The 18,217-nt window shown below is 36.5% G+C and overlaps 1 protein-coding gene across 1 annotated transcript in view; it reads left to right on the top strand.

Annotated features, from left to right (window-relative positions):
* The first annotated feature begins 10,007 nt into the window (after positions 1–10,007).
* Positions 10,008–18,217, top strand: part of LOC125782675 (uncharacterized) — a 33,520-nt gene continuing 25,310 nt past the window's right edge. Inside the window, exons 1-3 of the mRNA XM_049467431.1 lie at positions 10,008–10,122; positions 11,315–11,538; positions 15,877–16,038. Of these exons, the coding sequence (XP_049323388.1) occupies positions 10,008–10,122; positions 11,315–11,538; positions 15,877–16,038 (501 nt within the window). The remainder of the gene's footprint in view (positions 10,123–11,314; positions 11,539–15,876; positions 16,039–18,217) is intronic.

The following is an 18,217-nucleotide window of genomic DNA, read 5'->3' as shown; positions in this document are numbered from 1 at the left end:
ATTGGCCACTTCTGAAGCTGATGTCTCCTTCACGGCTCTTCTTCCGAGTAATCCCTGTGATGTCACATCAAGGCCGGCGTTGACGCACCTGGGAGTCAGGTGAGGTCACTACTGGGTTTGATGTTTTATTACGGCGGGTGTTTTTGCACTGATTTGGACTGATAACCTCACAACTGCTTATTTTAGACTGAAAGGACATGGTGATGTAAACGGCAATGAGTCAAAAAAAGTCAGATGTTGGAAGTTATTTGTATGGGAGGAACCAATATGTCGCTATAAACAATTATTTACAACAATTATAACAAATTCCAAATAAAATTATCGTCATTTAGAGCATTTATTTGCAGAAAATGAGAAGTTTTAAGAGTTAAAAAATCAATATTTGGTGGAATAACCCTGGTTTTTAATCACAATTTTTTTTTTCATGCATCATGGCATCATGTTCTCCTCCACCAGTCTTACACACTGCTTTTGGATAACTTTATGCTGATTTACTCCTGGTGCAAAAATTCAAGCAGTCCAGCTTGGTTTGATGGCCCTTTCTGCGTATATGTGTTATAACTGATTATTACTGATTTTTAAGGCATTTACAACCTAATTACTAACCATTAATAAACTGATTGTAAACCATTTATAACCCCTTTATAAAGGTAGTCTTATTTTAAAGTGGTACCATTATTTGTATGGGAGGAACCAATATGTCGCTATAAACAATTATTTATAACAATTATAACAATTTCCAAATAAAATTATCATCATTTAGAGCATTTATTTGCAGACAGTGAGAAGTTTTAAGAGTTCAAAAATCAATATTTGGTGGAATAACCCTGGTTTTTATTCACAGTTTTTAATCATGCATCTTGGCATCATGTTCTCCTCCACCAGTCTTACACACTGCTTTTGGATAACTTTATGCTCAACAGCTGTATGTAACAGCTGTTACAGTAGTTCATTTAAAGTACAATGTATCAAGTTACTTTTTAGAAAGTAAATTAAATTACTAATACTAATAAAAAAAAAGTAAATTTGTAACACGCTAAAAGTTGCAGTAAAGTATATTAAAATATATTTTTATACCCAACAAAGTATACTAGAAATGTGCTACCTACAAAAGACAGGAACTAGAAGCATATTTGTACTCTAATGTAAGTAAATATATTTTTATTTAATTAAAGTTTAATAAGTACAAAAACGTTTTTCCATTTTATCACTCTTTAAATATACTGATTAATAATAAAGTGGCTACAAGAACACTTTAGTGCACTATAGCATAATAATGCTTAATATACTTTAATTCTTCTTTTTTTCACTAGGGATGTATTGTATGTATTGTATATAAACTCCACCAGAAACATGATGGGAAATAATCTCGAAAGAATCAAGTTGCTGTTTTGCAAGTAGTGATCCTGCAGGATCCTCAGTCTTTGCAGAATCTTAGTTTGTGAGTAAAAAGTCTGTGATTTGTCTTTAGATGTGAGAGGATGTCAGACTTTACTCTGTTTAAAGTCTTTTCAGAGTCTTTTTAAAGTCGTATATACATATATGTATAATCAGCATAAAAGGACACGGTAATATAATTGGTAATGAGTCAAATGGTCAGATGTTTCGCAACTGATCTGTTTCACAACTGTTTGGGTGTGAAATCTCCAACGTTAAGCCTAAAGAGTTTGGCATTTCACCCGTTTAAAGAGACAAAAAATTGGCCCAGATACTTTAAACAAGTTGTTGGCCCAGTTACTCTAAACTTGGCTGCCCTGACATACAAAAAAAGTCCAATTCTAGCCTCCCTATCTCCAATCTACAGAACAAAGGTGCTGTTTGTTGTTTGTTCTCCACTGAATGGCTGCTATTTGATTTTCTCTCTCAGCTTCTGCTGAGAACAGGGACTAAAGCAGGGATAAATAAGCCTCTTTTGAGACATTGTGGCTCCTGTTTATAATAATGTGGCTCCTGAATTGAACCAGCGAACCTGAGAAGCTGGACGAACGCTTGTTTTGTTTTTCAGATTTTTCAGGCCTCATCTACAGCCGTGAAAAAGTCAGGAAAACAGGGTGAGAATTCCTGGGACTGCTCGTGGTATTTGTCTTTCTTTGCTCATTGATTATTTCCCATGTGCAAACACTTTTGAACGCGCTGAATGTTTTTTAGCTTCGACTCCGCTTGTCCTTGAAGCCTCCGCTCTCTCAAACAACAGCTTCAAAAAGAGCCCAAGCTAAATCGAACTTTCCCAAGAGGCGGGACCAACAATGGCGACCAATTTTGTATAAAAGCTAGGTTCACATTACAAGAAACCACACTGCTCAAATCCGATTTTGACTAGATAGATAGATAGATAGATAGATAGATAGATAGATAGATAGATAGATAGATAGATAGATAGATAGATAGATACTTTATTGATCCCCGGGGGGGATCAATAAATTGATCCAAACCTGACGGTTCACATTCACAAATGTAAGTGAGCTGTATAAGTGACGTGTATAAAGTGTCTCCTTCTTCACCAACAACTATCAAAAAACCTCTCATATTAGAGAGAGGAGAGACTCGTAGCTTTATAAAGGGAAATGGATGAGTTAGCAGCTCATATGTGGAGCATCTTTTGCTGGAGTGGAGAGTAAACAGCTGCTCTGAAGTTCATGCTCAGGTCCAGGAGGTGAAAAAAGGAGAGGCGGTTTGCTTTTGCTGTTTTTTTTTTGCAGCTATAGCTGCACAGCTGCACCAAGAGATGCAGTGTGGGTACGAGAGAGAAGCACGTAGCGCTAATGCTAATGCTAATGCTAATGTTATTGTTTAAAAGCATAAAAAAATATGCATGAATTCTGCATGATTTGACCGTTTACATATGTCATGTCACCTATCTGTGGATCGGATACATATCCGATTCAGGACCACATATGTCATATGAAAGTGACTCAAATCTGATTGAAAAAAAAATGGATTTGGTACGTTCATACAGCCATAAAACCATCAGATCAGATCTAAGTCACATTGAGGAAAAAAAATTCAGATTTAAAGTCACTTCAGCCTGGTAATGTGAACGCAGCCTAAGTGTGGTTTCTCATTATAAGTTGTCTTTGCATGTTGCGGTTGCATTGCTTGTACCAGTAAGAGGTAAATTGTTAGCATATTATTTTAAGGCAATTTCAGCATTATTATAGCATTATTATTAAAGATGTTACTATTGGGATTAAATATGTCACTATTGTTGATAACATAAATTGATTTTTTTTTTTTAGATTACAAAACTATATACCTAGAACTAATACAAAGCCATTTAAATGCCAAAATAATTTCTATTTTACATTTATTTCAATGAAATTCTATGGTGATGTGGACATTTATCCATCATCACAAAGCATGTACTCTTTTTGTATAAGGGGGGTGAGTGTGTAGATTTTTTTAAAAAGCTATTTCAGTAATCAACAAACTAATATAGCATGTGATATAGACTTGGGTAAAAATATTATTATTATACATTCATTATCTGGAGGTTAATATTGCTGGGGTCAAATTGACCCCAAGGATAAATAACACCTTAATGCTGCTTAAACTCTAAACATAAAGGTGTCTAGAACTATCTACAACTAATTTTCATTATACGAGGGACCCTTAAAAAAGGTTTTTAAGTAAAATCAACACTTCTATATACAACAATGATTCTTTGTCAGTTAAATGCTTCCTCTCTTTGATGTAAAATCCTTGTACACATGTGTATTTAACTTTGCTCTGTTTGCACCATATACATTTTACTACTTAGATTATCATTTTGCTGCATATATTAACATACAGTATCTAGCTGAACGCATCATAGGAGCCTTCAGGGATGTTCGTAAAGATTACAGAAAGTGTAAAGTAATCAAAGTTTGTGTTACAACTTTATTTGGATGTTTCTCACGCAACATTCCCAGTAAATAGCACCTGCTGTAATATGCCAACCAACTGTTATAATCGTAAGAATCAACAAATCAGTGTAAAAAAAAGGATCTTTGTCACAATTTCATACTTTAACTGTCTGGCTGATCATCGATTTGTTCATCTGCTCGTCCATCTCTACTTTTTTTTTGCAAACAAACACATACACACATAAAATTATACACATTAATGCCTCCACCAGCCTCCCAATGCCATTCTTTTAAAACAGTAAAACTAAAAATGTTTCACAAATGTATTGATTAATGATTAATGAACAGCACAAAATCTATAAACCAATAGGTAATTGATTTTTTCAGCTTTTTTCTTTAAGCCTAAATTAGCTATTGCCCCATCAGCTGGTTGTTAGTTGTATCCTCATCATCATCATCATCATCATCATCATCATCATCATCATCATCATCATTATTATCATTTTTTGTTTAAGTTTAGATATTAACTAGAGGTGCCACCATTACTGTTCCTGACAAACTAACATAATAGGAGGGTTAAGACATATATATTTTTATTAAATAACGTCAGAAACTGTTTAAAACCTTGTGTGTTTGATGTCAAACATCTCACAACAAGTGTTGTGAGAAGTAATACAGAAGAAGCGTTATGGAGTGGGAAGTGCTTTACTGTTCCATCTATTTTTGGGAATGTGTTGCAGGCCTGAAATGCCAGAATCAATGTCGTACTTATACTAATAAATTAATAAAACAAATGAAGCTGAGCAGAGGAAAAAAAAAAACAAGAAATATTTTTGGTTCATACTGGCTGCAATAAATATAAAGAAATGTCAAGAAAAGTTTAGAAAACACTGTTTTATTTGTAGTTGCATTTTCCATATTGTTCCATCCATTTCTGAGTTGGGGTTGTAATAAAAAAGTTGTAGACACAAAATTACAGAAATACTAATAAAAATCAGGTATTCATCAGTAGATTCAGTGTAGAAGTGAAGTTTATTTGTCATATTCCCAAAACAAACCCAGGTTTCTCTGTGCATATTCTTTTCTCACAGCGCAAACCAGGGAAGCACCAGTTCATTCCATTCCAGATAAGTGATTTATGAGTCTCTTAAATGATTTTGCAACAGCAGGTCCTTCCAGCCTTATTACAAATAAATATCCTGCCAGCGTCCGTCACCATTTCCCCCCCAGCTCAGATATCTGCTCTTTATCCCGGCTTCACTTCCTGAGCCTCACTACTGGCATGTGCACATCGCTGTTAATGATTAATATAAAGAGAATGAGCTGTAGGTAAAGATACGCAGATCCATTAACCTGCAGAAGAAGTGTGTCAAGGGGAGTTTAAACAGATAACGCTTCTGGAACTTCATCCCTGTGTGAGGATTTACAGTGAAGGAATGATTTTTCCACCGCGGTACATCTGAATATCGCTCCTCGTTTTCAAAGAGCGACTGAAGAGAGGATTAAACGTAAGCTCCTGTGAAATATTCATACTGTCACCAGTCACAACTCCAATAATTTAGCATGAAGCTGCTTCCCGAGCCTCATTACTGACCTCATTTCAATCTCTGTCACTTCTGCTCTATTCCATCTTCCAGACTTTCCAGGAGAGAAATCCAGGCTAAACAAAGTTCCCCGGCCCGATTACATGATAGATCACTAGCATTAACCATCAATTTTCACCTCTCTATATATACATCTATTAAATAATATTCTCTGGACAGAATGAGATTTTATGATAAGATTTTCTAATATAATTAATATAAATCCATTTAGATCAATAAACAGATCCTTATACCAAAGCAAAGCACACTGCTCCTCTACTTTACTCTTACGTACTTCACTAAGTTAACTGGGGATGTCACGCTGGCCAGACACACAACAGACACACAAAACGTAAGGTAAAAGTAAAAGGGCTAGGATCAAATAAAATTACCTAAACTTACCTACTTTGCTCAAAGTTAACTGGGGATGTCACGCCAGACACACAACAGACACACAAAACGTAAGGTAAAGGTTAAAGGGCTATAGGCAAAAAGAGACGTCTAATAACAAAATAACAGTTCAAGGCAAGAAAGGAGTGGAAAAATACAAGAAATAAGCAAATAAGAACAAGAAATGCTAAGTAGAAGAGCTACAAACTAGATTCCATACAGGGCAGCAAGGGACAGAAACAGGGAGGTATTTATACTAACATGACCAGGTGAGTGTAAATAGAAGCTCGGCGAGCTAGAACTGGAGCCTATAGAATGTGCAACAGAGTTCCTGGCAGGTAGACTGACAATTTCAGGACTGAAATGGGATATTGCTATTCTGCTGAGATCTGAGCAGAATTAAGCATATTTGCGTATTGAACTGATATAAAGTCCAGTATCCTGAGATAACTGAGACTAAAAAGGAGGTCAGATAAAGCTGTTTGCCCATTTAACAGATAATAAACTGTGTTTTGTGTTATTTGTACAAAGTCAATATCTCGAATAGCCTACTGTACTGTACTGGACCTCTCTGAACTACACAACAAAGACTCCAATTCCCAGCATGCACTCACTCTGGACTTCTCTGAGTTTGCTGATCACAGGAAGCTACATTGTTTACTCTCGCTGAGGTTCTGATTACCCACACCTGTCTGCCTTTGGATACGTGTTTCTTCTGTTTGTTTCCTATTGTTACCGACCAGTTTTTTTTTCAATACGATTTTGTAGCTGTTATTTTTTTTAAGGTAAAATTGCCAAGACAACTAAGTTGCTTAAACTCTCTGGCCATTTTATCCTTTACCTCTAATATATCAGCACACTAAATAGGTTTACTATTACTGATTGTAGCTCATCTGTTCATACATAATTTAGCAGCCTCCTTTTACCTATATCTCCATTAACATTAATGGAAAACCATACCATAAGACACCAAAGGTGAACCGTTCTCAACACAGCATCGACACTAACATGGTAGAGGCCCTGTAGTTCCAACAGTAGAAACTGACAATTACTGACAAACAAGAGGATTTTCCCTTGAAATAAATGTCCAAACAAAAACACAATGTCAAATTCATAATGCTTTTGAAGCCCAGAGTTGTTCGCAGCTATGGTCTTATAATGATGGATCATTTTGTCCATGTATAGTACATTTGAAAAAATCCCAAATAACAGAGCAATGGGAAATGTCAGAATCTTCATGAAATCTACGTCAGTGGGTCTTAAAAATATATTTCTTCCTAAAATGTATTGGTGGATGCAGCCCATAGTGAGTTATAGTGACATAGTGCTTTATGTAATGCAGTCACTCCAGTATGACACACTACTACCATTCTATTGCCATGCCAATGTCCAGCCTGTGCAAAGAATGAGTCATCACTCACACATCATTCGCTCATCAGGGGTTTTATGGTGGAACACTTATGCAGGAGGAGATTAAACAGAAGTAAATAAGAGAGCACTTAAAAATGATGAGTTTCTGTGTTTTTACAAAATTAATATCCTCTGGAATATAATCAAGAGGAAGATGGATGATCACAAACCATCAAACCACCAAACTGAACTGCTTGAATCAATTTTCGCACCAGGAGTAAAGCAGCATAAAGTTATCCAAAAGCAGTGTGTAAGACTGGTGGAGGAGCACATGATGCCAAGATGCATAAAAAAACTGTGATTAAAATCCACCAAGGGTTATTCCACCAAATATTGATTTCTGAACTCTTAAAACTTTATATGAATATGAACTTGTTTTTTTCTTTGTATTATTTGAGGTCTGAAAGCTCTGCATCTTTTTTCTTTTTGTCATTTCAGCCATTTCTTATTTTTGTTATTATCTGCAAATAAATGCTCTAAATGACTGTATTTTTATTTGGAATTTGGGAGAAATGTTGTCTGTAGTTTATAGAATAAAACAACAATGTTCATTTTACTCAAACATAAACCTATAAATAGCAAAATCAGAGAAACTGAAGAGCTCTCTACATTTTTTTCCAGAGCTGTATATTACCTGATTTTAAAATGTGTAAATTAATAAATATTTTTATTGGTTGGTTTACAGTCACTGTGACGTCTATGCTGGCATGTATTCATGGTCACTCATGAGCAACAAACTGTGATTAATTTAAAAGCAAAAGTGTGTGAAAGGTCGATTGAGTGCAATTGCATAATGTAGAGTTCGTCCTTGGGTCAGAGTCCGTGCACACTTGTTACTAGTGCTATTAGGTGAAAGTGCATCATTCTGTCATGGTGTAAAGATGACACAATGTTGATTGAATGAAGTAATGTGTTTATGATCACTGAAATATTATTATTATTATTATTATTATTAACAGTGCCTCTGCTTCTAAGTGCTGCACACAAAGCCATGCATGCAGCTCGAGTGTAAGAGTGTAAATCCCAGTGCAAACGTGCACAGACGCAGAGGCGCAGCTAAGTAGTGCTCATGTAACCGTGTTTGTGTTTGCTTGTGTTTGTTTGATGAGGATTATTTTAGCCTCTCCTGGATGCAGGTGAATCAACTTTAACCCAGATATTAAGCAGGCTAAACAGGACCAGCTTGCATTTAAAAAAATAGCAGTTTTACAGAAAATAGTAATTCATTTTATTATTCATAATTTATCAAGTGATAATTTATATTAGGTATAGACACAACTTTGGCTTATTTGGTTTATTTACTATTTCTTCTGAAGTCAATGATATGAAAAAAAAAAAGAATTAATCCAGCTTTTGTTATTCTTGGTGAGTTATTTTTATTATTACCGAAAAATTGAAAATGCACACAAATATTTAAAAATGACAGTCACTGAAACTACATAACTTACCAAGTGCAATGCATGATATCATGAAGCCCAAAGAATGGGTAAAAATGGGAGCTCCAAGTGGTCCAGCAGTCTATGATCGGGACATTGCTCGAATTGTTCAAATCCCAGTCATGCAGCTTGCCATCAGCTGCTGGAGCCCTGAGAAAGCACAATTGATCTTGCTCTCTCTGGGTGGGTACAGTAGATGGCGCTCTTTCCTCTCATCACTCCTAGGGTGATGTGGATCAGCACAAGGCTGCGTCTGTGAGCTGATGTATCAGAACCGAGTTGTTGTTGCGCTTTCCTCCGAGCGTTAGCGCTGTGATGCTACTCGGCAATGCTACATCAGTGTTTTCCAGACTGATAACCTAATTTCACAGATTTTTTTTTTTGTCTGTTGTGGATTTCAGGTGATTTTATTCAGTTTGATACCTGTGTTGGCCACATGTTGAGTGAGAGAACATCTGAAGGAGATAATCAAAGCAGTAAAATGCATCTTTTTTTGTTAGATTTTTTTGAGCTCACCATATCAAACATTTATAATTCTGTGAGTACTGCATTATGGACTGTTTCTGTTTATAAACTGCTAGATTTATGCATATGTCTGGTGTAAAAAAGCACCATTAAGGAGTAATTAAGGAGCATATTAAATTACATATTTCATGCAGGTGGTGTTAAATTGGCTTTAGAAAGAAGCAAACAGGGAAATATTACTGATAAATATCAAAGCGGAGGATCAGGATCTATAATTCACCTGACGGCGTGTGTTTGGACTGTGGTAAGAAATGGGACAGTACTTTACAACGTTATATTGCTGTTTTAATAAATACATTAATTAATTAAATTTATATCAGGACTGCGGGCAGGAGCAGCAGAAATGTGTATATGGCAGAAGTGGGCATGGATTAAAACAAGGGATTTTTGCTGGGAGCGTGCCTTAACGGGACTAAAATAAGCGGGAATGGGTTTTTAAAAGCAGTCTTATGCACACATCTACCTCAGTTTTGCATTTCTTCAGTGATATAACAGACAAAACTGATAAATTCCTACAACAGTCCTGTGGAATCACCTTCAGGAAGCCCTAGATTATACTATTTTAAAAGCACTTTCAGTAAATGCACACTGCAGGTGCTGATAGATGGGTAAAGCTCGGCTTAAATCAGTCAATCAGGTCCTGCAGGTAGAAAAGGCCGTAACTCGAGCCGATGGCATTCGGTAGCCTCTCTGCCCACCGGCGCGTGTGATACCTGTGATACTCCTGCAGCGCACATGAATCATTCAGCACAGGAGGGAAAGTGCTTCCTGCTGCGCTGGAGGTCCAGCGGAGCCTCAGGACCGGACACTAGCGCGGGACGATGTGTCGGATCAGGACCCGCTGCTGGTCAGCCCTGCCGGTTCTGCTCTCGTGGAGCCTGAGATCTGTTCTGGGGCTGAACGTAACACAGGGAGGCCAGCCCACCTGCCAGACAGGTAAGCTGCGTCACGTCAGGCTGGGAGGCTTTAGGAATTATGGGAAGGCCACTTGAGATCACGGCCTTTTGTGTAAGTGTGTTTTTTTCCCTCATTGTGTCTGTTGTTCACATGTGCTGGTGTTTTTTTTTTCACATGATGGAGCTTTACATTTTAATTTATAAAAATAAAAAATGATTTTTTTAATTTTACCAATTTAAAAATCCTCTGGAATATAATCAAGAGGAAGACGGATGATCACAAGCCATCAAACCACCAAACTGAACTGCTTAAATTACCAGGAGTAAAGCAGCATAGAGTTATCCAAAAGCAGTGTGTAAGACTGGTGGAGGAGAACATGATGCCAAGATACATGAAACCAATGAAAGATGCATTAAAAACCAGGGTTAGTCCACCAAATATTGATTTCTGAACTCTTAAAACTGTATTAATATAAACTTGAGGTCTGAAAGCTCTGCATCTTTTTTGTTATTTCAGCCATTTCTCATTTTCTGCAAATAAATGCTCTAAATGACGATATTTGCACTCGTTACTAAATATCTTTCTCACAGATATCTATGGAAGGAGTTTCTTTGATTTTACCAAATTGAAAAACTCTGGAATATAATCAAGAGGAAGATGGATGATCACAAACCATCAAACCACCAAACTGAACTGCATGAATTTTTGCGCCAGGAGTAAAGCAGCATAAAGTTATCCAAAAGCAGTGTGTAAGACTGGTGGAGGAGAACATGCCAAGATAAAAGAAAACTGTGAAAGATGCATTAAAAACCAGGGTTGTTCCACCAAATATTGTTTTCTAAAACTTTATTATTATGAACTTGAGGTCTGAAAGCTCTGCATCTTTTTTTTTTGTTGTTTAAGCCATATCTATTTTTTTTTGCAAATAAATGCTCATTTTACTAGCTACATATACCTATAAATAGCAAAATTAGAGAAATTAATTATCTTAATATTTTCCAGAGCTGTACATTTTAAAAAATCTACTATATTCCCAAATGTTTGTAAACACCAATTCTAATGAATATTCTAAAATTACACACACTCACACAGCTTGTATCTGTACTTGTAGAACAGTATAAACATGAATCACTCATCACTAAATATCTCAAATCCTCACAGATATCTATGAAAGGAAATCTGAGTATATGTGAGTATATATGTATCTGTTGTTTCTGATCCCTGTGAAAAGGTTACTACTGTCCGGAGGGGGGAGAAACTGCAGTGCCGTGCCCCCCGGGAACTTTTGGGCCGAGTTTCTGGGCTGTTGATATCCGAGGCTGTATCAGCTGCCCTCCACACCACTACGCTCCCAGAGAGGGTCTGTCTGCATGTCTGCCCTGCGGCTCCACAGCACAGCAGCCTCTTACTGGCCAAGATAAATGTATTTGTCTGGGAGAAGGTCAGGTCTTTCAGGTGAGTGTGTGCATGTGGAAATATGTGAAATTACCGTATTAGAAAACTGTAAACAAAAAAATGAAATTATACATGTGTCCAGAATGATGGATTATAAAACCAGCTCCAAGGCTGCAAAGCACTGGATATAAATTAGGATTTAAATCAGCATGCAGTTAATATTTTTTGTTAATATATTTTAACCCTTCGAACATTATGGACGGATTTTACGTCCAAAATCTCACCTTGTGTTCTCAGCTTAATTACTCAGGAATCTCTTCACACATAAACATAATCCATATATGGTTAGAAAGGGCGGAGCTTACTCTTTCTAAAAATAGTGATCACATCCCAGTGCGGTAAAGCTAAATCTACAAGAAACCCATTGAGAAAAACACCTAAAAAAGTGAAAGTGACGCTAAGTGACGTCAACACCTTATTTGCATAATACATGTTTTTGAAGCTGTAAAGGATTAAGATTGTGGGAGTGAAAAAAGTGTGTAAAAAACATCCTAAATATATTTGAAATGTTACAAATGAACAACATCTGTTGCTTTTTAAATAGGCCGTCACCTTTTTACAGTAACTTCATTTTTACGTGAATTACATTAATGAGTTTTTTTTTTGCCGTGTTCTTAAATGTTATTAAAAGAGCAGCAGTTAGCCAGAAGTGTTAATTAATTTCTTTTTTAGGGGTTTTTGTTTGTTTTATTTTATTATTTTTTTACGTTTTCTGTATTTTTAAAGCTATCATAGACAAATTGTTCAATGGTTCAATAGATATTTAGCTTTTTACAAAGAGGCCGACACTGTGGAGGAGGTGAGTGACAGGCTACGTGGTGAATGAGGTGAGAGACTGACTGAGACTGTGGGAGTTAAATTCAATATTTTTTTCGTTTTACACTGAAGACAGTTATATTTACATCCTGATCTGTAAATACGGGGCGGGGTCAGTCAGCGGCGGCTGTGGGCACGTTGTTGGTGGATCGGTGTGTGAGTGTTGTGGGCGGGGCTCACGGCAGCAGACGCTGCAGCGCGGCTGAAGAGAGCGTGTGTTCATCCTGAGTCGCCAAAAGTCTCCAATAACACCACAAAAACTCGCTAGATTTGTCGGTAGTCGCTAAAGGGGCTGAAAATTGGGCTGCTCTCACTGACGCGACTCAGGGATTATGTCACACGCAGCACTGTGCGCAGTGACCTATTGCCTGTAAATTTAATGGTCCAATGAAGGTAATTTAAAAACCAGGACATTTCCTCACTTTTTGAAAAAAACCCGGGACGCCCGGGACAGGACGTGAAATACAGACATGTCCCAGGAAATACGGACGTTTGGTCACCCTATTTAAGGTCTTGGTAAAACACAGAATCCACTGGAGATCCGATTTAAACCTACAGTTTAAAAAAAAAACAGAAGGCAGAAGTAGTAAAGTTTTGTGTCACATTGAGATTATAAATGCATTAATGTCAGCGTAGGGCACAGTCAGACTGTAGACTGTGAGACGTAAATCGTCTGTGTGTGATAGTAAATCATGGAGGGAGCTTTGTCTCTCTGTGAGAGGGACGTGATGAAAGAAGGTCTCAGCAGTAGGTAGCAGACAGAACTGGTTATCTAACCCCCGCCAGGCTGAAATATGAGCGTCTGAGCTGTGGACTTCAGAAAGCTCCACTGGAGGCAACTGATCACGCCTGGGTTCAGCTACTGTAACAAGTACTGCAGATATATCAGAAAGAAAATATAAATTTTTTACTGAACAGAAAACTGAGACATACAACTCTGGAAAAAATTACGAGATCACTTCAGTTTCTGAATCAGTTTCTCTGATTTTGCTATTTATAGGTTTATATTTGAGTAAAATGAACATTGTTGTTTTATTCTATAAACTACAGACAACAAATAAAAATATTCTCATTTAGAGCATTTATTTACAGAAAATGAGAAACGGCTGAAATAACAAAATAAAAGATGCAAAAAAGAGCTTTCAGACCTCAAATAATGCAAAGAAAACAACAAGTTCATATTCATAAAGTTTTAAGAGTTCAGAAATCTTATATTTGGTGGAATAACCCTGATCAAGCCTGAGAAGTCAAAAATACAAAAACAGTCGGTAACAAAGCAGCAAAACAACAAAGGAAACGCAGGGTAAAAGAACTAGGGATATAGGGGTAATACTAGGCAACAGGAAACAGAAACAGGGGGGTATTTATACAAGGGGAAACAGGACATGGCCATTGGAAAAGTCAGGTGAGCTGGAACGCCGAAGCGAAAGCTTCACTCAGGTCATTCTTTAAACATAACATAATGTCCAAAATTAATCGAAATTAATTGTATTTTTTAATTGTTTTTCCTAAGAACAATTCTATTTGAAAAAAAGAAACAAAGAAAGATAGAACTAGAAAAGATGTCTACACACTAAGAAAAATAAGTAAAAGAGTACAAAGCTTGTCGCTTGTCGCCAGTAAAGATTATAAAGATTATAAACATTATCATCAACTGATTATGTGTCAAAAACTTGATGATCCAAAATTATCTGGCTTTCAAATAAAAATGTGCAATTAAAATATATATAGTTTGTTAGTGCAGTGATACAGAATACTGAATGTAGCTTTTGGCTGCAGGTTAAATGGTACAAATCTGTACTTATTGCTGTTAGAAATTACTTTGTACTTCAGAGGGAACAAATATTACATTACATTACATTACATTACATTACATTACATTACATTTGGCAGAAGCTTTTGTGAGCTCTGTCTTCAGGAGTTTATTGAAGATAGTGAGAGATTCTCCTGATCTGGTAGTAGAAGGTAGTTAGTTAGAGGTGTTAGGAGAGTAAGTGCTCTTTGAAGAGCTCTGTCTTCAGGAGTTTATTAAAGATAGCGAGAGATTCTCCTGATCTGGTAGTAGAAGGTAGTTAGTTAGAGGTGTTAGGAGAGTAAGTGCTCTTTGAAGAGCTCTGTCTTCAGGAGTTTATTAAAGATAGCGAGAGATTCTCCTGATCTGGTAGTAGAAGGTAGTTAGTTAGAGGTGTTAGGAGAGTAAGTGCTCTTTGAAGAGCTCTGTCTTCAGGAGTTTATTAAAGATAGTGAGAGATTCTCCTGATCTGGTAGTAGAAGGTAGTTAGTTAGAGGTGTTAGGAGAGTAAGTGCTCTTTGAAGAGCTCTGTCTTCAGGAGTTTATTAAAGATAGCGAGAGATTCTCCTGATCTGGTAGTAGAAGGTAGTTAGTTAGAGGTGTTAGGAGAGTAAGTGCTCTTTGAAGAGCTCTGTCTTCAGGAGTTTATTAAAGATAGTGAGAGATTCTCCTGATCTGGTAGTAGAAGGTAGTTAGTTAGAGGTGTTAGGAGAGTAAGTGCTCTTTGAAGAGCTCTGTCTTCAGGAGTTTATTAAAGATAGTGAGAGATTCTCCTGATCTGGTAGTAGAAGGTAGTTAGTTAGTTAGAGGTGTTAGGAGAGTAAGTGCTCTTTGAAGAGCTCTGTCTTCAGGAGTTTATTAAAGATAGTGAGAGATTCTCCTGATCTGGTAGTAGAAGGTAGTTAGTTAGAGATGTTAGGAGAGTAAGTGCTCTTTGAAGAGCTCTGTCTTCAGGAGTTTATTAAAGATAGTGAGAGATTCTCCTGATCTGGTAGTAGAAGGTAGTTAGTTAGAGATGTTAGGAGAGTAAGTGCTCTTTGAAGAGCTCTGTCTTCAGGAGTTTATTAAAGATAGTGAGAGATTCTCCTGATCTGGTAGTAGAAGGTAGTTAGTTAGAGGTGTTAGGAGAGTAAGTGCTCTTTGAAGAGCTCTGTCTTCAGGAGTTTATTAAAGATAGAGAGAGATTCTCCTGATATGACCCTGTAAAGACCAATATTATACCTTTAAGGGTTCAATTATGGAGATAGATCTTTTTCTACCTCAAAAAATATTTATTTTCCTTATATTAAGACAAACTGTGTTTTGTTACTGTTCCATTGTATCTAAACAAAATGTTGATTGTGATAAAGTATTTTGTTGTGATGTACAATGTTTGGCGAAAATTCTATCTAGGTCTTTTGGATCCTTTGGATCTATGAAGCTTAAAATATTAAAAAGTATCTGTATCTGTATGGCCCTGCATTTACTTGGTATCGTATCAATACCAAAATTCCCAGTATTGCACACCTCTAATGTAAAGTACTCACTGTAAAGTAAAGTCAGAAGAGACAGAAGCTGTGAATCTTTTGCTGCACAACTGAGTGACACTGAGGTGTTTAAGAACTCCAGCAGCACTGCTGTGTCTGACTCATTCATACCAGCAGAACACACACCAGAATATCAGTGTTAATGACCTTACCTGTCAGTTTTATTAATATTAAATCTGATTGGTGTTTAATACCTCGCTGTAGGCCAGTGATGGGCGGTGCCACTGTGCTCTGGGGTATCGCACTACACCGAGAGGAGACGCTTGTGAGCTGAAGGTATACGAGATCTGTAAGGACGGAAAGGCACGTGATCAGTATGGCGAGTGTTTGGACCCTAAACGCTGGAAACAGATGTGTTCTAACCAGGTCAGTAAAGGAAAGAAGAGTGAGAATTCATATCACAGTCATATCTCAGTCCTTTCACCCGTCACGTATACACACACTCTCTTCCCTGTAAACAGAATGTATAGAGTTCCAGGAACTTTAGCATGTTTGGCCTTTAGGGTAGAATTCTGCACAGAATCATCTCCTGCTTGTTTTAGTGCCATTAAGGCGCGCTCCTGCTGGAAATCACTTGTTTTAATCCTGTGCCCACTACTGCCACATACACATTTCTGCCTAATATTACATTTTGTGCTTGAAATGTACTTATGTATTTATTAAAACAGCATTATAGCTCTATTTCTTAGCACAGTCCAAACACATGCCGTCAGGTGAACTACTTACAGTATATATTCACTTTATCAGTAATATCTTTATCATAATTATTTTATAATTATGATAAAGATATTATCATAATTATATATTTTTTTACAATTACTTGTGTTGATGCATTGATTGGTTGTTAAGTCGTTCCTCTTTTAATCTCATGAAGTTCATTTTAGAATGACATTTCTTTACTAAGTTATTCTCAGAGCTAAATGAAAGCATTTATTTAGGAATAAAAAATATATATATATAATTTAGTTCAGTTAAATGAATGAATATATGTATTTTTATTATTATTATTATTATTATTATTATTATTATTATTATTATTATTATTATTATTATTATTAATCTTACTGATTGATTAGTCATTTTCCTTCTGCTCATTATGCATTGAAATCAGTGCGTGATTATTCTAATTTTCTAGACCATTTATTAATTTGACAGATTTCGATTTTTCTATATGTATATCTTTACTGTCCAATAAAAAACAAGTACAGGAGAGAGAAAAACCCTTTTAAACTTTCAATGGAAGTCAATGTAAAAAGAGTTTATTTTAGATCATATTAAAGTATTTCTATTGGTCCGTGTACAGTGTAAGAGACAGTTTGTCCGTTTTTATTTATTATGTAGAAATCTAAAAATCTACAAAAATGCTAATGCTTGTTTTCCATTGGACAGCGACGATATGTGGTCCCGCTCCTGCGAATAGTGAGTTTAGTGTGAAGTGTATTTTCCTTCCTTAATATTTGATTAAACTGTAATTTTATTGCATCAGAGCTCTATTGTAAAAGTGCTGGTCATCTGCCAGATACTACTTTGTATTGCTGATCAGCGGATACTGATCACTTTAACCTGTAATTCTCACTATCTACATAACCTTACATAAATAACTGGCCTCTGTATCTGTATGAAGCAGGTCATTAAAAATCCCAATAGAATTGATTGGCCTGTATTGCTAATGGTTTAAAATAGCATCACATGATATTGAGTGTTATCAGGCTGGGAACTTTGCACATTGATTGCATTTTTTATTTATTTTTTATCCATATGTGAAATTACGCAGTTTAGCATTTTTAAATTAATACATGTATTAATTAATTAATAAGGAAAAATAAATAATAATCTATGCACTGCTTCCCTTTGCTTAAATTGCAATAATGATGAGGTTTAGAATAGTCTTACTTCAGCTGATTTACTCCCAGATAAATGTAAAAAATGCATCTAAATGCTTTCGAAACTACTTGAAGCATCTTAAAAGAAGACTTTTAATACATAATTAGGTTTATTATTCATCTCCACAGGTTTATTTATTCATAAATTTGACTTCTATGACTGCTTTTAGGAATTATTACATAATTTAATTATTAATAAGTGAACAAATGAGCATTTGGGTGTGAAATACAGAATACCAGTATCATGTACACTGATATCTGACATTATTCCGGGTCCATTAAATGGTGCTTTTGTGTTACTATTTGTTGTTTTTTCCGTTTATTTCCTGCAAATATGTGCAACGGAACACCCGTGCACATGTTCTACCACTGCCAGACCCTGCTACAGTGGAGAAATCAGCCAGAAAACACGCTACCGGACGAGGTTCTGCAGACGCTACTTGAGCTTAGCCTGCTAAGAGACCCAGGCCGCCAGCCCGCGGTGTTTCCTGATGCCAGAGCCCAGTGGAAGTGCCATCGCAAGCGGTGCGAGCGTAAGCGTAAGCGCGGAAAGAGAGCAGGGATCCGCGCGAGGCTAAAGGCTAGTCCTAGCCGGCCGGCTATACCATCGCTCTTTCTGGCAAACGTCTGTTCCCTTGACAATAAACTGGACTACATCCGAC

The sequence above is a fragment of the Astyanax mexicanus genome, chromosome 18, assembly GCF_023375975.1.
Source record: "Astyanax mexicanus isolate ESR-SI-001 chromosome 18, AstMex3_surface, whole genome shotgun sequence".
In the NCBI taxonomy this organism is placed as follows: Eukaryota; Metazoa; Chordata; class Actinopteri; order Characiformes; family Acestrorhamphidae; genus Astyanax; species Astyanax mexicanus.
Note: the sequence above shows the minus strand (reverse complement) of the source record. Positions and strands in the feature narration are given on the sequence as shown.